This window comes from Hordeum vulgare, chromosome 7H (assembly GCF_904849725.1).
Source record: "Hordeum vulgare subsp. vulgare chromosome 7H, MorexV3_pseudomolecules_assembly, whole genome shotgun sequence".
NCBI classification, from domain to species: Eukaryota; Viridiplantae; Streptophyta; class Magnoliopsida; order Poales; family Poaceae; genus Hordeum; species Hordeum vulgare.
In genome coordinates, this window is record NC_058524.1 from 67,246,821 (window position 1) to 67,270,583 (window position 23,763).

Genomic DNA, 23,763 nt, shown 5'->3' on the forward strand with positions numbered 1-23,763 from the left:
TTGTACCATTAATTTTAACTTTCCAACTTATAATTTTGATCAAATCAGATTTATCTAATAGTGCCTAAAAGTGTTCACATCGTTCTAAACTAATTCAATGTTATATTGAAGTATTTGTATCTTTTGATCCGCTATTTCAAATCTAGTAATTCTTTTTTTCTCTACATGTCCGTATTGATCTCCTATATCTAGTAGCATCATTAGTTTCGACATTTGAACCTTACAAATTTGAGCGATTCAAATTTGTATTCGAACATTCATTTGATCTTATCTTGGAAATCGTAACACATTTTCAATTGATTCCTTTTACCCCTAAATACTCATGTCATATATTTTTGTACATAACCATCGTACTTCAGGTCAACTTCTTTTGACCTTCTGAATGCAAATTCAATTCATACTTCAATTCACTATAACGTGTGTTGTAGTGCTCCATTTCAAGAAATTCTTTCTACAAATAAATTCTTATGTCTTATACTATTTGTCAAACAACATTCATGTTGTTGTCCCAATATTTTTGATCATCTCCCATAGTGTATGCAAGTCGAGCTTATATAGCGATAGTTGATCATCCTTTGACTCTTTTGATGTTGACCCCTTTCACCTTTCCTTTTACAACACCATAAGGCCCTATCTTTTCTTATTAAATCTTGGTATGTTGTTATTTTGCACCAAGACATGTTTTGTTCTTATGTTCTTTTGGTTCTTCCTTTTGGCATGAATGTTTATTGAATGCTATTCATTTAAGATAGATTGCTCGGGGTGTGACGAGTAGAATTATCAGGATTATGAAAGTGACTATCTTCATCAAGTAATACCAGGCAAGTTCACATTGCTCATATTTTTACCTATGGTTTTATTGCATTAGTTTCAACCTTCTTCACCCATTGCATGCAAGTAGGTACTTGCAAACTTTGGTTATTGAGTAGTATGTTATGATAGGCACCCCTAAACCCTTGTTACTTTGGTCGGCACGTTATTTTGCTATGCTCCTAGTAGACGGGGTTTGGTTGAGTGTTTATCATGAGTGTTGTGAGAAACTAAATAATCAAGACTGAAGACTCCAAGACTTGCAAGACCTCAGAACGAAATATACCTCTGGGTGAAGGACGATTCAGATGGGCTCCCTGGGAAAACCAGCGGAGGACCCTGGATGCATGGAGAAGCGCCATGACATCTTGTGGAAAGCTTCACCCACGCTCAAAGAGATGGATGGATATTTCAAGACCCAAGGCTTACCTGCACAACCACAAGTCATTATGGGCTCTGGCTTGGTTGGACAACGTGATGACTCTGGACGGGCGGTGCTACGAGATGTAGAAGAACGGTAGGATTGGATGGGCACCGACAGAGGCTCAAAGGAACCCGTTGAAAGACCATGTTTTGATCATCCGGTTCTCAAACACCCTGAAGTGCGAGGACTTCAACGGAGGCGATCAAATCTTGTGGGGAACGTGTGCAAAACTCTACACAGTACTCAAACCTAATCGATTAGCCGTGTCAACGGTCATGGACAACTTGAGCCGAAGGAACTGAAACTATCAGGAATTCTCAACACCATTTATTATTGATGTGGGTAAAATTTATAACTTGGGTATGAGAAATGATTGGTGGAACCTTCTCATTAACAACCAACAATGTAGTAATTTTTTTTTGCTTTTACCCTCTCTCTTGTTGTAGGAAAAATTTGCTTTATGCAAAACTTAAACTACAGCCGACGTGCCATATATGCATGTAGTATAGATGATGTTTTCACCCCTCTTTTGTGACTTGCCGGCATATTCAATATGCTGACCTACACGGCTGCAACGTCTTATGTTGCAGATACTTTCATCAATGAGTAAGAGTACGATTCAGGGTTACGGTCCGCACTCAACCTGTCGTTGGTGTTTATTGGGACTCCACTCCCTTTGACTTTTTCCGCTGAGATTTTTGAGGTATATATCAATTTAACGTTATTTACATGTAATTGCACTTTGATATATACAACGATGTACTGTGTGTGCCAGCATACTGATCCAGGGATGGCACAGACACACAGAGGCTTGACTCGTTTTGAGTCGGGTCGCTACAGATATGGTATGAGAGCACATGTTAACTGTAGGACGTGACCCTAGAAACTGGAAATTTCTTAGGATAGAATCTCTCTAAAAATGTATTTCCAAGAACATCCTTTACTTCTCATCGCTTCTGATTTCATCAAATGTTCTCTCTCACCTCAAATAGTTAGACAATACCCTTACCCCTTTGACCACATGAAGAATCAACTAAGTCCCACTTCAAAGTAAAGAGGATTTCATCATGCATTTGAAGAATTGAAACTGCTCCAATTGAAGACTCTCAAGACCCGAAGAATTCGAAGACCCTGAAGCATTCCAATATTTATATGGCCATTAGAAGTCCAAACCCCTGTTATATACCCACGTTAGATACGATGATTTGTGAGTCGTCATTTGCATGTGTTTTCCGACAGCCACAAATAAAGCCTATTCTCAAAAATATTGTTTGTATTGTGTGTATCTCCCTCTTTCCCTCTCTATCTTATTGATCTCATCCCTATAACCTTGGACCCAATAGATGAGGAATGAAGATGGAGTTCTGTTTTCTGGATCGATGACTCACTTGGAGATGGAACAATAAATTCAGAACATGGAGAACCACTTCGGGAGCAGTTTGATTTCAAGAGAATATGAAGTGGCACATGCTCTTCAGTACTTTACCCAAAATGCTGCTATCTGGTGGAAAATTCATCATGCCATACAAGGAATTAGTGGAGCAGAAACTTGGGACGAATTCAAGAAGACTCTGTTGAGATCCCCTGTGATTCAAAAGTGTTATGTTAACCCGATGAAGAAGCCTTGTGCATGCAAGATCTATGGAGAAATAGGACACACCCAGGAAGAACACAAGGATGGATGCACTCATTGTGAAGAAAATCACCCAACGGAGGAATGCCCAACTAGTCAGGTGACTTGATTCTTGTGTGAAGGAACCACCCAGTACCCAGCTCAGTGTCACATTTACCCCAAGGTGCAACAAGTTGTCAAGCAGCAGAAAGAAGTAATGAAGGAAACGCTCAAGAACAAGATTTTAGAAGAACATGTGATGAAGGAAAATCTCGACGACCCTGATGGACAAGGCCTAACCAGATTTTTCTCCAATGCATGTGGAGAAGAAGGACACTTCTCAAAGGATTGCACGAAGGAAAGCCATAAATATCTGGGAAACTTCCCGATGGAAAAAGTAGAGTTTGATCCACATGAAATGGAAGTACTAACCAGAATGAAGCAGTCTGGAAAGAAGAGAAAGTACACCAGCCAGAGTCAAATCCCGACACATAAAGACGTGAGTCATATCAGATGTTTCAAGTGTAAGGAATTTGGCAACTACAACTATATGTGCCCAAGAAGGAAGCAGGAAAAACCAAGGAGTAATAACAAACACCAAGAAGCCTCGAGACAGGTCGGAAGTCATTTGTTTTCTTTGCAAGGAAGTAGGACATTATGCTACTAAATGTCCATAGGGGAATAAAGCTAGAACGGAGTAGTTAAGCTTTGACAATGACAATAAGTGTAACATGAAACACTCTTGTTTTCATGAGATTATGAAGTTGAATTTTGTAACAGAAGACTCAGAGATTGTAATAACTTCATGAATCAATGGAACTTATTGTGTCATGATTTCCTATGTTGAATTTGTATGAGTTGTTTCTCTATGAACAAAGATCTCTGACCATTTTCGAGGATATGAGAAAATATGGTCTATGCAGGCATGAGTATATTTCATTTTAAGTGTGGTAGTGATCGGTAAACCCACAAGATCCAAGGATTAGGAATGTACCATGCATACCAAGGAGCCAGATCCACTGAATACAATTGAAGGAAATGTTGGATCATATCAAACTATGTGGGTGACAACATTTGTAACACAGTACTCATGAAGTTGGAATTTTAAGAATAGAATGAGGATGAAATGAAGGAATGATTATGAGGAACCAATACCTAAGGATAAAGAGAACAATGGAATGGAAAATTAGTTCAAAGAGTAGAATCTATACCAAGGATGCATCCCGAGATTTTCATGAAGTTAATCCCAAGAGCATGAAGTAATAAGCTATGATGGATCAACAAACGTTTTCTTAGGAGCATACGAAAACCTGAGAGTGGTGAAGAATACGATAGATGTTTTGTTCAGCTTGCAGAACCAATGGATTCGTACGAACTTTGTTCGTGTACAAGAGAAATTCTGCAATGCTTGTGAGGATGCCCAAGTGTTAGAATACGAGATTTGCTAAACCTTATACAGAGCAATGATTTGGGTGCGGAATGGCTTGGCCACCATGACGACTTACTCTTATCATTTCTCTTGCTATTCGGAATGGTAAATCTGAGAGACTTGCCCATAGAGAGAGACGACATTCTTTGAAGCTTTTGTTTAAGCCTTAGAATGGTATGATGAAAGCCCATGTACATGGAAATTTTTGTCACGCGTAGGAATTTTTTTTACGGTGAGGATGAAGCCAAGACCCTTTTCACTGCAGGATAACCACAAATGGTAAACCACCATGAGAATCATCGATAGGTTATTTAGAATGGTCACGAGACTTGTGAGTTAAGAAGACCCAGTGCACGAAGAAGATTATATCAATGGAAGAGCACTCAATTTTGATGGAAAACATTATGGGTATAATGGAAGATCATCACCAAAGGAGTTACGAAGAAGAATGTGACGAGCCAGATGCCAAGACCCTAGAGGATTGTTAAAAATTTGAGTGACCGGTAACTCTCATTTTAAGTGTGGTAGCACCCCACTTTGCAGGAGACTGGATTTGTTAGAAGACCCCCCAAACCGGAGCGGGCTCTAGATTGGATTCCGTGGCTCTGGAACTTGCGACGGTTGAATCGATTTTTCTTTGACTCCTCTAGGGTTTTCTGAATATTGGGGTATTTATAGAGCTCAAAGGTGGTGGAGGAGGTTCTCGAGTGCCCACTAGACACCAGGCCGTGCCAGGGGCCTCTCGCACGCCCTAATGTCTAGTGGGCCCGTGGGCCTCATATACTGCTCATTCTTGGCTCCCCAAGTTTCCTTCTGGTCAAAAAAATATCTTCATAAAGCTTCTTGACAATTGGACCTCATCTGATACAGATTTTCTATGAAGGAAAAAATAGAAAAAAAACAGCAACAGACAGTAGGCACTCTGTCAATAGCTTAGTCCCAAAAAATGATATATAGTTGCTATAAAATGATCATAAAACATCCAAGAATGATAATATAATAGCATGGAACAATAAAAAATTATAGATATGTTGGAGAAGTATCAATAATGATGAACGGTGGATGTGCCACGAATACTATGTGAGTTACATGATCATGCAAAGCAATATGATGATGAATACATAAGTCATGTGATGTAATGTTGGAAGTTGCATCGCAATATATCTTAGAATGGCTATGGAACTGCCATGATAGGTAGGCATGGTGTTTCTTTTGCGGAAGATATAAGGTGGCTTATGTGTGATAGAGCATATAATGTCATGGGGTTTGGATGCCCCGGCGAAGGTTGGACGGGTGAGAATGGACAGTGACTTTAAATGTACCCTTGCATGATTAGTACTTTGATGTCGATTAAGCGATCCAATCATTTTCTTTAAATGTATTGCGTTGATTTTCTCATGGTGTTGTGAAGGGCACCCACACTTTCGGAAATATGCACTAGAGGCAATAATAAGTTAGTTATTATTATATTTCCTTGTTCATGATAATCATTTATTATCCATGCTAGAATTGTGTTGATTGGAAACTCAAATACATGTGCGGATACATAGACAACACACTGTCCCTAGTGAGCATCTAAGGACTAGCTCGTTGATCAAAGATGTTCAAGGTTTCCTAACCATAGACATTAGTTGTCATTTGATAACAGGATCACGTCATTAGGAGAAAGATGTGATGGATAAGACCCAAACTATGAACGTAGCATCTGATTGTGTCAATTTATTGCTACTGTTTTCTGCATGTCAAGTATCTGTCTCTATGGCCATGAGATCACACAACTCCCGGGCACCGAACGAATGCCTTGTGTGTATCAAACATCACAACGTAGCTGGGTGACTATAAAGGTGTTCTACAGGTATCTCCAAAGGTGTCTGTTGGGTTGGCGTGAATCGAGACTGGGATTTGTCACTCCCTATGATGGAGAGGTATCTTTGGGCCCACTCGGTAATACAACATCAGAATGAGCTTGCAAGCGATGTGACTAAGGAGTTAGTCACGGGATCTTGTATTACGGAACGAGTAAAGAGACTTGTCGGTAACGAGATTGAACTAGGTATAGAGATACCGACGATCGAATCTCGGACAAGTAACATACGATGGACAAAGGGAACAATATAAGGGATTGATTGAATCCTTGACATCATGGTTCGATCGATAAAGATCTTCGTAGATTATGTAGAATCCAATATGGGCATCCAGGTCCCGCTATTGGTTATTGATCGGAGAGTGTCTTGGTCATGACTGCATAGTTCTCGAACCCGCAGGGTCTGTATTCTTAAGGTTCGGTGACAATTGGGTATTAATAACTTATGTGTGGTGATAACCAATGGTTTTTCAGAGTCCCGGATGAGATCTCAGACGTCACGAGGAGCTCCGGAATGGTCCGGAGGTAAATATTTATATATGGGAAGTCATATTGAGGGTTCCAAACAATGTTGAGGATTTTTCGGTATTGTATCGGGAAGGTTCTAGAAGGTTCTGGAGTGGGGCCCACCAGCATGGGGACCCACATGGATGTGGTTAGTGCAGGAAGTCCCCACACTCGTGGTATACGCGCATCAGGATGCCCCTTAAAAGGAATAGGATCATATCCCAAAATGATAAGATCGAGATCCCTAAAAAAGGGGGATAGTGATCAGTGGGGGAAGGAAATGAAGGATTTCCTTCCTCCCCCCTTGACCAACGACCCTAGGGGCTTGGAGGGCAAGACACCAGCCCCTCCCGCGCCTATATAAAGGTGGGGAAAAGAAAGGGTGATGGGACTCTCCCACGGTGCAGCCGTGTCTCTCCCATAGATCAGCTTTCTCCATTAGATCGGTTTCGGTAGTGCTTGGCAAAGCCCTGCCGGGACAGCTCCACCACCACCGCCGCCATATTGTCGTGTTGTCTAAGAACTCATCTACCTATCAGCCCTCGCTTGATGGATCAAGGAAGCGGAGAACGTCATCGAGTTGTACGTGTTCTGAATGTGGAGGTGTCGTCCGTTCGACACTAGATCGGGACGGATCATGATGGGATCGCGGGACGGATCGCGATGAGATTGCGGGACGGATCATGATTGAATCACAAAGACGTATGACTACATCAACTGCATTATATACGTTTCCTCTTAGCGATCTACAAGGGTATGTAGATGCACTCCCCCTTCTCGTAGATGTTAGTCTCCATAGATTGATCTTCGGTGCGCGTAGATTTTTTTTTTGTTTCCCATGCGATGTTCCCCGACAGTGGTCTCAGATCTAGGTCTATGCGTAGATGACATCATGATTAAAACACAAAGGAGTTTGTGGGTGTTGATATTCATAGTGCTTCCCTCCTTAGTATTTTCTTGATTCAATGGTATTACGGGATGAAGCGGCCCGGACCAACTTTACTCGTCCACGTACGAGAGACCGGTTCCATCAACTAACATGCAACTTGTTTCATAAAGATGGTTGGCGGGTGTCTGTCTCTCCCACCTTAGTTGAATCGGATTCGACAAAGGCGGTCCTTGTAGAAGGTTAAATAGCAACTTGTGTATCACCGGTGTGGCTTTGCTTAGGTGACAAGCGTTCTTGCTAGATACCCATAGCAGCCACGTAAAACATGCAACAACAGATTAGAGGACGTCTAACTTGTTTTTGCAGGGTATTTTGTGATATGATATGGCCAAAGACATGATGATATATATTTGATGTATGATATGATCATGTTGTAATAGTTAATATCGAATTGCATGTCGATGCTACGGCAACCGGCAGGAGCCATAGGGTTGTCTTTAATTATTGTATGATGTGTGTGTCAATCATTAAGCGTTGTGTAATGCTTTACTTTATCGCTAAACGGTAGCAATATTAGTACAAGCACGGTTGGCACGACAACCTTGATGGCAACACGATGATGGAGATCATGGTGTTGTGCCTGTGATGATGGAGGTCATGCCGGTGCTTTGAAGATGGAGATCAAAAAGCACAAGTTCATGACCATATCATGTCGCTTATGATTTGCATGTGATGTTAATCCTTTTTATGCACCTTGTTTTTCTTAGGACGACAGTAGCATTATAAGCTGATCCTTCACTAAAATTTCAAGATAAAATTGTGTTCTCGCCGAGTGTGCACCATTGCGAAAGTTCTTCATTTGAAGACACCACGTGATGATCGGGTGTGATAGACTCTACGTTCACATACAACGGGTGCAAGACAGTTTTCCACATGCGGAACACTCAAGTTAAACTTGATGAGCCTAGCATGTAAAGACATGGCCTCGAAACACAGGAGACCGAAACATTGAACATGAGTCATATAGTTGATATGATCAACATGGAGATGTTCACCATTGAAGACACCTCATCTCACGTGATGATCGGACTTTTTTGGTGAATTTGGATCATGTACCATTCAAATGACCAAAGGGAGATCAATTTGAGTGGAAGTTCTTAAGTAATATGATTAATTGAACTCATTATCATGAACATAGTCAAAATATCTTTGCAAATTATGTTGTAGATGATTAGCTTGCGCTGTAGCTCCCATGTATTTTAATGTGTTCCTAGAGAAAACTAAGTTGAAAGATGATGGTAGCAAGTATGCGGACTGGGTCAATAAACTGAGGATTGTCCTCATTGCTGCACAGAAGGCTTATGTCCTTAATGCACCGCTCGGTGTGCTACCCCCAAGCGTCGGTTGTGGATGTTGCAAACATATGACACAAACGCTTTGATGACTACATGATAATTCAGTGTGTCATGCTTTACGGTTTAGAATTGAGGCACTCAAGACGTTTTGAACGTCACGGAACATATGAGATGTTCCAAGAGCTGAAATTAGGATTTTAGGCTCGTGCCCATGTTGAAGATTTATGAGACCTCCAACAAGATTCTTTGCCTGCAAAGTAAAGGAGAAAAGCTCAATCATTGAGCATGTGCTCAGATTGTCTGGGTGCTACAATCACTTGAATTAAGTGGGAGTTGAACTTCCAGATAAGATAGTGATCAACATAGTTCTCCAAGGTCACTACCACCAAGCTACTGAGCTTCGTGATGAACTATAGCATACAAGGGATGGAGAAGATGATCCTTGAGCTATTCGCGATGTTTGACACCATGAAGGTAGAAATCAAGAAGGAACATCAAGTGTTGATGGTTAGTAAAACCACTAGTTTCAAGAAGGTCAAGGGAAAGAAGGGAAACTTTGAGAATGACAAGTCAGTTGTCACTCCAATGAAGAAACCCAACGTTGAACCCAAACCTGAGACTAAGTGCTTCTATGATGAGGGGAATGATCACTGAGGCGGGACTACCCTAGGTGCTTGGTAGATAAGAAGGCTCGCAACGTTAACAGAAGTATATTAGATATACGTGTTATTGATGTGCATTTTACTAGTACTCCTAGTATCACCTTGGTATTAGTTACCGGTTCAGTTGTTAAATGTTAGTAACTCAAAAAAACAACTATGGAATAAACAGAGACTAGGTAAAGGCGAAGAGATGATGTATGTTGGAAGTGTTTCCAAGGATGATGTGATCACCATCGCACGCTCCCTCTACCTTCGGGATTAGTGTTCAACCTAAATGTTGTTTTGTGTTTGCGTTGAGCATGAACATGATTGGATCGTGTTTATTATAATACGATTATTCATTTAAAAAGAATAATGGTTACTCTGTTTATTTGAATAATACCTTTAATAGTAATGCACCTAATTTGAATGGCTTATTGAATCTTGATCGTAGTAATACAAATGTTCATAATATTGATGCCAAAATATACAAGGTAGTAATGATAGTATCACTTACTTGTGGCACTGCTGCTTAAAGTCATATTGGTATAAAACGCATGAAGAAGCTCCATGGATCTTTGGACTCATTCAATTTTGAATCGTTTGAGGCATACGAACCATGCCTATTGGTGTAAATGCATGAAGAAACTCCATGCAGATGGATCCTTTGGACTCACTTGATTTCGAATCACTTGAGACATGCGAACCATCCACATGGGCAAGATGACTGAAGGCCTCGTCTTCGAGTGAGATGGAACGAACGAGTGACTTATTGGAAATAATACATTTTGATGTATGCAATCCAATGATTGCTAAATCACACAGTGGATATCATTATGTTCTTACTTCATAGATGATTTGAGTAGATACAGGTGTATTTACTTGATGAAGCACGAGTCTAAAATATTGAAAATTTCAAGCCATTTCAGTGGGAAATTGAAGATTGTCGTGAAAAGAGGATGAAATGTCTACGAGGTGATCATAGAGGTGAATATCTGAGTTTCGAGTTTGGTATACATTTAAGACAATGTGGAAATTATTTTCACAACTCATGCCGCCTGGAACACCATAGTGTGATGGTGTGTCCATACGTCGTAGCTATAACCTATTAGATGTGGTGTGTGATATGATGTCTCTTATCGATTTGTCACTATTGTTTTGGGGTTATGCATTAGAGACAACCACATTCGCTTTAATTCCTTGAGATGTCATCGTATGGACTATGGTTTGGAGAAACCTAAGTTGTCGTTTCTTAATGTTTGGGGCTACGATGCTTATGTCAAAAGGCTTCAGCGTGATAAGGTCGAACCCAAAGAAGATGAATGCATCTTCATAGAATACCCAAAATAGTTGGGTATACCTCCTATCTCAGATTCGAAAGCAAAGTGTTTGTTGCCTAAACCGGGTCCTTTCTCGAGAAATAGTTTCTCTCGAAAGAATTGAGTGTGAGGATGGTAGAACTTGATGAGGTTTTTGAACCGTCACTTCTACCAGAGTAGAAGGGCGCAAGAAGTTGATCCTGTGGTGCCTACACCAGTTGAAGTGGAAACTGATGATGGTGATCATGTAGCTTCGGATCAAGTTACTACCAAATCTTGTAGGTCGACAAGGACACGTACTGCTCAAGAGTGGTATGGTAATCCTGTCTTGGAGGTCATGTTGTTGGACAACAATGAACCTACGAGCTATGGAGAAGCGATGGTGGGCCCGTATTCCGACAAATCGCTGGAGTCCGTGAAATCCGACATAGGATCCATGTATGAAAACAAAGTATGGACTTTCGAAGAACTACTTGATGGTCGTAAGGATATTAAGTACAAATGGGTCTTTAAAAGGAAGACGGACGATCATGGTACATGTCACCATTTAGAAAGCTCGACTTGTCAACAAGAGGTTTCCGACAAGTTCATGGAGTTGACTACGATGAAACTTTCTCACTCGTAGCGATGCTAAAGTCTGTTGGGATTATGTTAGCAGTTGTTGCATTTTTCAATTATGAAATCTTGCAGATGGATGTCAAAACATTGTTCAATCGACGGTTTTGTCGATCCTAAGGATGCTGACAAGGATACAACCAGAAGGTTTTGTCGATCCTAAGGATGCTAACAAGTATGCAAGCTCCAGCGATCCTTCTATTGACTGGAGCAAGCACCTCAGAGTTAGAATATATGCTTGGATAAGGTGATCAAAGATTTTTGGGTTTATACAAAGTTTGTGAGAAACTTGTATTTCCAAGAAAGTGAGTGGGAGCACTATAGAATTTCTAATGAGTATATGTGGTTGATCGAAAATGACGTAGGATTTATGGAAAGCATTGATACGTCTCAAACGTATCTATAATTTGTTATGGTTTCACGCTATTATCTTGCCTTCTTTGTATGTTTTATGTACCCTTTTTATATCTTTTTGGGACTAACTTATTGATTTAGTGCCAAGTGCCAGTTCCTGTTTTTTCCGTGTTTTTGACTCTTTTCAGATTTGATTTTGGAACGGAGTCCAAACGGAAGAAAAACCCCGAAATGATTTTTTCCTGAACGGAAGAAGTCCAGGGGGCTTTTGGGCCAAGCCGGGTGGGCTCCAGGGAGCCCACAAGCCCCCACTCCGCCACCAGGGGGAGGCGGCGGTGGGCAGGCTTGTGGCCTCACTGGCCGCCCCCTGACCTAGATCTTTGGCCTATAAATTCCCAAATATTCCGTAAAAAATCGGGGGAGCCTCGAAAATACTTTTCCGCCGCCGCAAGCTTCCGTTTCCGCGAGATCTCATCTGGAGACCCTTCCCGGCGCCCTGCCGGAGGGGACTTTGGAGTTAGAGGGCTTCTTCATCATCATCATCGCCCCTCCAATGACTCGTGAGTAGTTCACTTCAGACCTACGGGTCCGTAGTTAGTAGCTAGATGGCTTCTTCTCTCTCTTGGATCTTCAATACAAAGTTCTCCGTGATCTTGATGGATATCTATCCGATGTAATCTTCTTTCGCGGTGTGTTTGTTGAGGTCCGATGAATTGTGGACTTGTGATCAAATTATCTATGATATATATTTGAGTCTTTGCTGATTTCTTATATGCATGATTTGATATCCTTGTAAGTCTCTCCGAGTCTTGGGTTTTGTTTGGCCAACTAGATCTATGATTCTTGCAATGGGAGAAGTGCTTGGTTTTGGGTTCTGCCATGTGGTGACCTTTCCCAGTGACAGTAGGGGCAGCAAGGCACACATCAAGTAGTTGCCATCAAGGGTAAAAAGATGGGGGTTTTATCATTGGTTTGAGATTATCCCTCTACATCATGTCATCTTGCTTAAGGCGTTACTCTGTTCTTATGGACTTAATACACTAGATGCATGGTGGATAGCGGTCGACGTGTGGAGTAATAGTAGTAGATGCAGAAAGTATCGGTCTACTTGTTTCACACGTGATGCCTATAGAAATAGTCATTGCATAGATATCATCACGACTCTGCACAGTTCTATCAATTTCTCGACAGTAATTTATTCACCCACCGTCTACTTGCTTTCATGAGAGAAGCCACTAGTAAACACTACGGCCCCCGGGTCTATTCACATCCATCGTTTACATCTCCTCTTTTACTTTGCTTTGTTACTTTGTTGCTTTCAGTTCTCACTTGGCAAACAATCTATAAGGGATTGACAACCCCTTCATAGCGTTGGGTGCAAGCTTTTGTGTTTGTGCAGGATCTTGAGATACTCTTCCGCCGGATTGATACCTTGGTTCTCAAACTGAGGGAAATACTTACCGTCGCTGTGCTACATCACCCTTTCCGCTTCGAGGGAACACCAACGCAAGGCTCCAAGGCCACGGGGGAAATCCTCTGCATACTTGCCTAGGAAGTCCCTTAAGGCGTAGCCGCAGCTGAAGGATTCCTGGTGCCATCGACACAACTATTTCTGGCGCCGTTGCAAGAGATACACAACAGCCATCATAAGTATTTCTGGCGCCGTTGCCAGGGAGGAGGATCACTTGCCGGGGAAGATAAAGACAAGAATAATCTCCCGTCAACATGCCAATTTCTGGCGCCGTTGCCGGGGAGGAGAAATCAAGATCTATCCAAGTAGGTCTCACAAACTCTTCTCTTGCATTTACTTTTGTTGCGAGTTGCCTCTCATTTTCCTCTCCCCCACTTCACGTTTGCCGTTTTCATTTGCCTTTTTCCGTTCGCCCTTTTCCCTCGCTTGCTTTCTGTTCGCTTGTGTGCCATGTGCCCTCAATATGCTTGCATCTTCGCTTGCTGAAAATCTAGTGATATGGATCCTCATCCACTTGCTAGTCTCTTTAAGAGACCCACTCGTGTGGAACAAATTGCTATTGAGTTGAGGGCAATTGACTATTTCTTTGGAGTTTTGTGTAAGATGCGTGAATCTGAAAATTGTGAGGAAGAAATTCATGAAGTGATTCACGAGGGCTCCTTGGATGAAAAGCATGATTGCAATGGTTTCACTATAAATTCTATATTGACAATCATGCAAAAAATATGCAAAACCCTAAGCTTGGGGATGCTAGTTTTGCTTTGACCACTACTTTCTACAATAATCATGATTGGGGTGATGATCTTTCTTATGATCTTGAAAATTTGTTCGAACCTAATGATGAATATAATATTTGCAACAATATTGAAAGTGGGATTGGAGAAGCCATGACTTTATTTGATGATAATCCCACTATTTTTGAAGAGCGTCAACTTTGCATGCATGTGGATCATGAAAAGAATATCCTTTGGGATAGCTATATTGTTGAATTTGAATATGATCCCACATGTAATTGCTATGATAGAGGAAAATATTTTGGTAGAAACTTTCATGTTACCAAAATACCTCTCGTGATGTTGAGATTGCTATTGTCTCTTTCTTCTTCCTTGCATATGGTAACTATTGGTTGTCTTGACAATCTGTTTTCCTATAAAATGCCTATGCATAAGAAGTATGTTAGACTTAGATGTGATTTTCACATCCTTTAGGATGCTCTCGTTGTGCTTCAATTCTTGTGAGAGCATCATCGAATGCCTAGCTAAGGGCGTTAAACAAAAGCGCTTGTTGGGAGACAACCCAACGAATCTATCCCTTTTCTTTCTGTTTTGTGTTTTCCACACTTTCATAATTCTTTTATGATTGTGTTTTTTGTGTTTCTTTTTGCGTTTGTTCCCAGCAAAACCGTTATGATTAGTCTTGGGGATGATCGTTTGGTCATGCTGGAAAAGACAGAAACTTTCTGCTCACGAAAATAATTTTCGTGTTTTTTCTGTAAGAGCTTTTGAGTTGATTCTTTTTGCTGCTGATTTCTACGCAAATTCTTCAGACTGTCGTAATTGTTCAGAATTGTTGATGTGCCAGAGGTATATGAAACATACAGATTGCTACAGACTGGTCTGCTGTTAACAGATTCTGTTTTTGTTGTGTTGGTTGCTTATTTTGATGAAACTATGGATAGTATCGGGGGGGTATTAGCCATGGAAGATTCAAAGTACAGTAACCCAACATCAGCACAAGTAGAATTTAAGTTTTCTACAGTACCTAAGGAAGTGGTGGTTTTCTTTCTTGTACTAATGATATCACGAGTTTCTGTTTAAGTTTCGTGTTGTGAAGTTTTCAATTTTTTGGGTGAAGTTCTTATGGACAAAGAGATAAAGAGTGGCAAGAGCTCAAGCTTGGGGATGACCAAGGCACCCCAAGAGATTCAAGGATGCCGTAAAAGCCTAAGCTTGGGGATGCCCCGGGAAGGCATCCCCTCTCTCGTCTTCAATCCATCGGTAACGTTACTTCGGGCTATATTTTTATTCACCACATGTTATGTGTTTTTGCTTGGAGCGTCTTGTATCGTAGGAGTATTTTTTGTTGTTGTGTCACAATCATCCTTGCTGCACACCTAGAGAGAGAGACATGCACTCACCGTGATTTTGTCGAGCTTCACTTATATCTTTTGGTAGACAATTCAGCTCACATGTGCTTCACTTATATCTTTTGAGCTACATACTTTTGCTCTATGTGCTTCACTTATACCTTTTAGAGCGCAGCGGTGCGTGGCTTGGTAGTTGATCTATGCTTTGAAAGTAGTCTCAAAAGGGGTAGTTATCCAAAGGGATACGAAAACTTCCACCTTCATGTGCATTGAATAGTTAGAGAAGTTTGATTCATCTCAATTAGTTTTGAGTTGTGGTTATGGTAATATTGAAGTCATGCTAGTAAGGCTCCAAGGGAACACCAAAGCAAGGCTCCAAGGCCACGGGGGAAATCATTTGCATACTTGCCTAGGAAGTCCCTTAAGGCGTAGCCGCAGCTGAAGGATTCCTGGTGCCGTCGACACAACTATTTCTGGCGCCATTGCAAGGGATACACAGCAGCCATCAAGCATATAGGGTTGTTTTGAAAGGAGTTATTCAAAGGAAAACTTGGATAAAGATACTTCTACAGTGAGCATCAAAATCTATAGAGATAGATCAAGACGCTTGATAAAACTTTCAATGAATACATACCTTGACAAGATTTTGAAGGAGTTCAAAATAGATCGGTCAAAGAAGGAGTTCTTGGCTGTGTTGTAAGGTGTGAATTTGAGTAAGACTCAAAGCTCGACCACGGCAGAAGAAAGAGAAAGTACGAAGGTCGTCCCCTATGCCTTAGCCTTAGGCTCTATAGTATGGTATGATGTGTACCGCACCTGATGTGTGCCTTGCCATGAGTGTGTCAAGGGGTACAAGAGTGATCCACGAATGGATCACTAGACATCGGTCAAAATTATCCTTAGTAACTTGATGACTAAGGAAATGTTTCTCGATTATGGAGGTGATAAAATAGTTCGTCGTAAAGGGTTACATCGATGCAACTTTGGCACCAATCCGGATGAATCTGAGTAGTAGACCAGATTCGTATAATGGAGCAGTCCTTTGGAATAGTTCCAAATGGAGCATGGTAGCAGCATCTACAGTATGGCATAGAGATTTGTAAAGCACACATGGCTCTAAAAAGGTTCACCGCCGTTGACTAAAACCTCTCTCACAAGCAAAACATGATCAAACCGAGAACTCATTGGGTGTGAATCACATAGTGATGTGAACTAGATTATTGACTCTAGTGCAAGTGGGAGACTGTTGGAAATATGCCCTAGAGGCAATAATAAATTAGTTATTATTATACTTCCATGTTCATGATAATTATTTATTATCCATGCTTTAATTGTATTGATTGGAAACTCAAATACATGTGTGGATACATAGACAACACATTGTCCCTAGTGAGCCTCTAAGGACTAGCTCGTTGATCAAAGATGGTCAAGGTTTCCTGACCATAGACATGAGTTGTCATTTGATAACGGATCACTTCATTAGGAGAATTATGTGATGGAAAAGACCCAAACTATGAACATAACATATGATCGTGTCAGTTTATTTCTACTGTTTTCTGAATGTCAAGTATCTGTTTCTATGACCATGAGATCATGCAACTCCCGGGCACCGGAGGAATGACTTGTGTGTATCAAGCGTCACAACATAACTGGGTGGCTATAAAGGTGATCTCCAGGTATCTTAGAAGGTGTATGTTGGGTTGGCGTGAATTGAGACTAGGATATGTCACTCTGTATGACAGAGAGGTATCTCTGGGCCACTCGGTAATACAACATCACAACGAGATTGCAAGCAATGTGACTAAGGAGTTCGTCATAGGATCTTGTATTACAGAACGAGTAAAGAGACTTGTCAGTAACGAGATTGAACTAGGTATAGAGATACCGACGATCGAATCTCGGGCAAGTAACATACCGATGGACAAAGGGAACAGTATACGGGATTGACTGAATCCTTGACATCGTGGTTTGGCCGATAAAGATCTTCGTAGAATATGTAGGAGCCCATATGGGCATCCAGGTCCCGCTATTGGTTATTGACCGGAGTGTGTCTTGGTCATGTCTACATAGTTCTCAAACCCGTAGGGTCTGCACACTTCAGGTTCGGTGACGATTGGGTATTAATGAGTTATGTGTGGTGATAACCGAAGGTTGTTCAGAGTCCCGGATGAGACGCTAAACGTGACGAGGAGCTCCAGAATGGTCCGAGGGTAAAGATTTATATATGGTAAGTCACATTCACGGTTCCGTAAAATGTTCAGGATTTTTCGGTATTGTATTGGGAAGGTTCTAGAAGGTTCCGAAGTGGGGCCCACTAGCATGGGTACCCACATGGACATGGGTAGTGGGGAAAGTCCCCACACCCCTGGTCTAGGCGCATCAAGATCCCCCCTTAAAAGGAATAGGATCATATCCCGAAAGGATAAGATCGAGATCCCTAAAAAAGGGGGATAGTGATCGTTGGGGAAGGAAATGAGGGATTTCCTTCCTCCCCCCTTGACAAATGACCCTAGGGGCTTGGAGGGCAAGCCACCAGCCCCTCCCATGCCTATATAAAGGTGGGGAGGCGCAAGGGGGCTGGGACTCTCCCATAGATCAACTTTCTCCATTAGATTGGTTTTGGTAGTGCTTGGCGAAGCCCTGCCGGCACAGATCCACCACCGCCGCCGCCGTGTCATCGTGTTGTTGGAGAACTCATCTACCTCTCCGCCCTCGCTTGCTGGATCAAGGAGGCGGATAACGCCATTGAGTTGTACATGTGCTGAATGCGGAGGTGTCGTCCGTTTGGCACTAGATCGGGACGGATCGTGATGGGATCGCGGGACGGATCGCGATGAGATCACGAGACGGATCGTGATTGGATATCGAAGACGTCGACTACATCAACCGTGTTATATACGCTTCCACTTAGCGATCTACAAGGATATGTAGATGCACTCCCCCTTCTCGTAGATTGATCTTGGGTGCGCGTACAATTTTTTTTTTGTTTTCCATGCGACGTTCCCCAACACACACAACATTAGCCACTTAAGGACTTGAGGTAATTTGCGATGGTGATAAGGCTGGTCATGGAGGTGGGTAGTGACATGACCTATTCCCCTTCGTCGCTGGTCATTGCAATAGGGAATAGGGGAGAACCCTAGAGCTTAATGTCATGTCACGAGGAGTTCACTCCCCTTAATCGTCGTTGTAGTAACCAGAATAGGGAAACACGACGGTGACATGAGTGTATGCAATAACCGGACTGAGAATGTGTACTTTATTGGCTCCATCCACGCGAGATACAATCATAGAGTCATGTCTATCATGTGTTGTCAACATCATACTTGTAGTGATGACTCCAAATCCCTCGAGAGCCTTTACTACTCAAGCACCGTTTCCCTTAATATATTCTCTTTATTTTTCTGTCTTTTATTTCTGGTTTGTAGTTTAGATATATACTGTCTTTATTTGTCTTCCTAGCAACCGTTGTGATGGACTATTTATAAACTCTGGTTTGGGTGCCTACGAAACTTCATTAAGTGATGATGTAATTGTGGGGTTTGTGGTGTCTTCTATCAGTTCTATGTGATTTCGACACTTCACTTATTGGAATAGTTATGTGCACTTACAGGACATCAAAGACTCCTTTTTGCGGTGACTAATGAGGAAGCAATTGTTTCCGTCTGAAAAGATTGTGCAATAAAGTTGTCTCAACATATGTATGGCTAATACTAAATTCCCTATTTGATGTCGGTTGGATTGAACGGTGGCTCTCAAATCCTTCCTCTGATCTCTCGCCTCGAAAGATCTGATCAAATTTCCACTTCACTGTTGCACCGTCATGGTAGGCTATAAGAATTTTCCAGTTGTGTGTCTTCCTCAATTTTGGTTGTGGCTACAACCCCACATCCATCTTCCCCAACATTGTCGTAGACCCATCTCCCGCTGAATTCCCCCAATGTCGAGCGGTGGCCTTCATTTCCCCTCGAGACCCCCCCCCCCCCTAGCGCCCTTTTGCGTAGCCGAGGTGGTAGCACATCTAGTCATCGTACGTCCTTCCGCTTGGCCTGTTCCAACCTTTTCTTGTCGCCACTCAACGATTCAGCCTATATGACGCGACGATATTTAATTCAATGAAAATTTCTTTTATTTTGAAGGTGCTCGTAAAGATAAAATGGGTGTGTATACATGAAGATGGATGTATGAACGTGGGTGAGAATGTCTATTGACTATGTTAAAGGACTTGCCTCCAGCATCGACATATGGGGCGTTTTCCCCTTAAAAAAATGATATAGTAGTATGTGGCGTTTTTTTGGCGCCGATATGTTGCTCACGCCGTGATGACACGATGCTACTAGAAAATCGACAGACCACACACCTGAAGACACACCCAAAACAACTGATTTTGATGGCCACCAAGGCCCCGAGCTGCTCCACCCGCTTCAGATCTCCGGCCAGCGCCGTTTGGTTCCTGCCGGCCGCCGTCTTCATCCTCCTTCTCCTCCTTCTGCGCCGCCCGACCATGGACCCCTACGCTCCCGCCACTCCTCGTGGTCCCGTGTCGTCCCGGCGCGCCGAGCTGTACGGCAGGATGGCGCGGGACCTCGATGAGCGCGGCGCGGCGTTCCTGAAGGGCGGCGAGACGTCGCAGTCCCTCGCGCTCTCGGACCTCTTCGAAGTCAGGGACGGCGCCGTCGTGCCCAAGCTCAAGGTGAAGGCTTCTCCGTCCCCTGCTCTCGCCGTGGGCATGCGTGAATTTCTGATATGTGACTGCTGCTCATCTCATCAGGCCGCCGACCCGCCGGTGCGTGCAAACGTGCTCTACCTGGACCCGGAGTTCGCCGCCGAGATAGCGTAAGTGGCGAGATTTGGTTTTGAATCAACTGCCATGGTTCCAAGGATTAGTTGTTACTGGCATGAATTTGGTTTAGCTGCAGTAGGCCAACCGGAGATGACAAAATTGCTCTTTCGTTGTAATAAACGGGAGCAGAACAGTGCTAATTGGGTATGATTTGCACCTGCAGGAAGGCTGTGAAGGAAGTATTTCTTCCTTATTTTGATAAAGGTAAGGTTTATGTTCAGTGCATTTAATAATTACTCTCTCCTTCAGTATTTCTGACATGGATAAAACAGACATTACCGCCTCCTCTATATTGCTTGGTCAATCTATACTGTCTTTTATTAATTTGTAACATAAAGCTGCACACTTGTGTAAGTACTGCCTGATGTTGATGTGCTTTGCTCGGTCATTTCTTATTGCCAGCTATCTGGTTCCAAAATTCGAGCATGTATCACTTCAGTATGTTTCATGCCTCTCATCATCTGGAGCCAATCTTAGCAACCAGGGATGAGGTAATCAAATCATCTGATTGGGGTTTGCGTGAGCATGGGATTGCCACTTTTTGCTGATGTATCTATGTGTGGTATTGTTGAGATTGAAGCCGAAGTTGATGCTGTAAAAAGAGTTACCGAGGCTGTTTGTCCCCTTAAAATTTCCTTGGACCGAGTGGTCTTGACATCAACTGGAGTTCTTCTTGGCCTGTGGCAGGTTTGAATCTTTGACAACACCCTATTCTGCTCTCAGATGACATGTTGGACACCGGTCTTTGTTTGGCATACAGACTCTTACAGACTGACATAGGTCATTTGGTTTCGTATTTCAGGTTGAATCTGGTACTGATCCTGCCGACATCCGCTCAAAGTTGAGAGAAGCTCTCCCTCGAGCACCCAAAAAGCAGTTGGTGAGAGCAACTTAGATGAATTTGTTGGAAACGTAACCTGACCCGTTGTGAATATATAGCATCATATTGGTTGACATGATAACATTGAGAAGAGAACTCAAATTTGATCTACTAATTGACTTTGGCATTGCATTAAGTTCAATGTTCTGGATTCATTCTAGTGGGTTTACATACTTATTGATTGCTGATTGCCATTGACCTGATATTTCACACGTCTCGATGAATTTTCAGTCACTGACCTGATTTTATGCATGTGACAGTATGACTCTGTTCTTCTTCACACGTCCTTTGCGCGAATTCTGGGACCTCCTAAGCTCCCACAACAGGTAGTCCGCTACAATTGCTATTTTCTGTATCTGAATTCTTTGCAGAAAGGCACAGGATGTTTTGCCTTAATCACAAGCTTCTTCATGCAATAAGCCTGCTAATTTTGATTGTTCATACGTTTGGCATCATGGTGCCTTTTTTCGTACTGTTTATTATCTATACTTTCTAGTATTTGTTAACTAGCAGCCACCCTCTAGTCTTTGTACAAACTTTACTAGAACTACTAGTAAAAGATTGTGGTCGTTTATTTAATATCGCATGACATCAATTATTTTAACATTTGGCTACACATTTTCAGGAGGATACATCATCTTTCGGTCACATCAAATTCTTCCACGGTCTCGTTGCACAGGTTAATGGGAAGATCGGTGGCTTCCAGGTACGTAAACTTCTATACCACAGAAGTTTATCCTGAAGATAATGATCCATCAGTTAAGATCTGCATATCAAAACTGTTCCAGGCAAAGGTATCAGAGCTGTGGTATGTAGAAGAGTATGATGTGCTAGCCCTAGCGCTGAATGGGAAGATGAAAGTGCGGAGGCTCCACCTTGGTTGCAATGAAGGCCATTAGGCCATGATAACTGATGACAGTAAAGATAACACCACCAGGGTATCATTGCGCAATGCATCGTCTCTATGAGTTATACAAATGCTTTGGAGTGCCTCTATGATTAACATATATAGCATCAAACCCCTGTCAACTTCGTTCTGTGAAGATTAAACGGGTTACTTTGGGACCTGCCGGTGCCACGAAACGACGATCTAATGCTCCTGTAAGAAACTAGGGACTGTAAATGTGAACCATTTCTGGTACAGATTACTGCCACAGTACTCGTGAATCTGGGACCAACATCAAATCTGTATTTTTTTAACACAATATATGTCCTGTTATTCAGAACTTTCAACTTTCACCGTACGTACGTGATTTCTCTCTTGTCCCATTTGAAGTATAAAGAATGATTTTTGTATTCTGTTCATGACGGCAATGGAACAAGACAAACCAACTTTCACAACTGGAGTTAAAGGATGAAACCAAATACTCTCTCCATTTCATAATTCTTGTCGTGGTTTTAGTTCAAATTCTAGTACAAAATAATGCACTGAACTTGCATTGCCTTGTAATGCCTACTATCAATGGTTTGTAATCAGTGTACATGAGAATTACATGCTACATTCACATCAAGTTTCAACTCACTTAGATATAGTCGATTCGCAAACCCTAAACCCTAAGGACGACTAGGGCTTGGCGACCCGGTGGCGCTCGCAGATCTCATCGGCGGGGCGCTCTTGGGATCCCGGCAACCATGGCGAGCGCGGGAAAAGGCACACGGGGCCCTGGCGCTCTCTCCCCGCGTGCGGCTCGGGCGCAGATGGAGGAAGCGCTCGGGAAGCTTGACATCTCGAAGGAGGAAGCTACTCCCCTAATCATCGATGATACGGATGAAGGATGATCATCATGATACGGATGAAGGATCGGCTCCGAAGTGGCTGCTAGCTGGCAAGGTCATGTACCGAAACCTCCTGCATATCCGGACGATTACCAACGCACTTCGGCGAGCATAGGGTAATCCCAAGGGATTGACCTTCCGTTCTTTGGGTGAAAACATGTTTGCTGCAGAATTCGCTACCAAGCGCGATCGTGATCGCGTGTGGGGTGGGTCTCCTTGGCATATCAGTAAGCACGCTGTGATCTTGGAGGACTTTGAGCCGCACATACAGCCATCTGAACTCAAGTTTGATCGGCTACAGGTGTGGGCTAGGGTTATGAACTTACCCTATAATCTGAAAACTGGCGGTAGAGGTCTCGCTATTGCTAAGCAAATTGATGCAAACGCTACTGTGGTAGAGGTTGATCCAGTGGGAGGGTATCTCCGAGCCAGAGTGATGATCACGGTCGAGAAACTGTTGCGCCGATGGATCTTGATTACATCCGCAAAAAGGAAGCAGACAGATTGCTATGACATTCAATATGAGAATATCCCGCACTTCTGCTTCTCGTGTGGCCGTCTTGGGCATTCACACATCTTCTGTCCCACCCCAGGAACACATGATGAGAATGGGGCTTTGCCCTTCAAACCAAGCCTTAGGGCACCGGTGGACAGGAAGAGAACAACTTCGGGTGAATATACCGCGAAGGAGAAGCAAGACCAACCAAACAGCACTCGTGAATCACGATCTGCTAGTACTAAGAACTCGAAGGGAACGGAGGTTACCTCGCTAGTTAAGCATGCACACCTGAATAAGCGTAAGGGGGTGCCCCAAAATTCACAAGTCTACCGTCGGGTGACTTTGCCAGCCCTAGCTATCACTGAGAAAGGGGAGGTACCGATGGAACA

At 42.6% G+C, this 23,763-nt stretch overlaps 1 protein-coding gene across 1 annotated transcript; it reads left to right on the top strand.

Moving 5' to 3' along the window:
- Positions 1 to 19,714: 19,714 nt before the first annotated feature.
- On the top strand, positions 19,715 to 22,343 carry LOC123411808. Its single transcript, XM_045104769.1, has 9 exons — positions 19,715 to 20,069; positions 20,148 to 20,212; positions 20,383 to 20,423; positions 20,622 to 20,710; positions 20,793 to 20,906; positions 21,022 to 21,099; positions 21,360 to 21,425; positions 21,725 to 21,805; positions 21,888 to 22,343. The coding sequence occupies exons 1-9, from the start codon at positions 19,767 to 19,769 to the stop codon at positions 21,996 to 21,998; spliced, it is 948 nt and encodes a 315-aa protein (XP_044960704.1). The 5' UTR covers positions 19,715 to 19,766; the 3' UTR covers positions 21,999 to 22,343.
- Positions 22,344 to 23,763: the final 1,420 nt, after the last annotated feature.

Bases quoted from the DNA above. Each gene is read 5' to 3' on its own strand.
- LOC123411808 (XM_045104769.1), top strand. From the start codon at position 19,767: ATGGCCACCAAGGCCCCGAGCTGCTCCACCCGCTTCAGATCTCCGGCC. The intron at 20,907-21,021 runs GTTTGAATCTTT...TTCGTATTTCAG, and splicing joins TTCTTCTTGGCCTGTGGCAG to GTTGAATCTGGTACTGATCC. The intron at 21,100-21,359 runs GTGAGAGCAACT...TGCATGTGACAG, and splicing joins GAGCACCCAAAAAGCAGTTG to TATGACTCTGTTCTTCTTCA.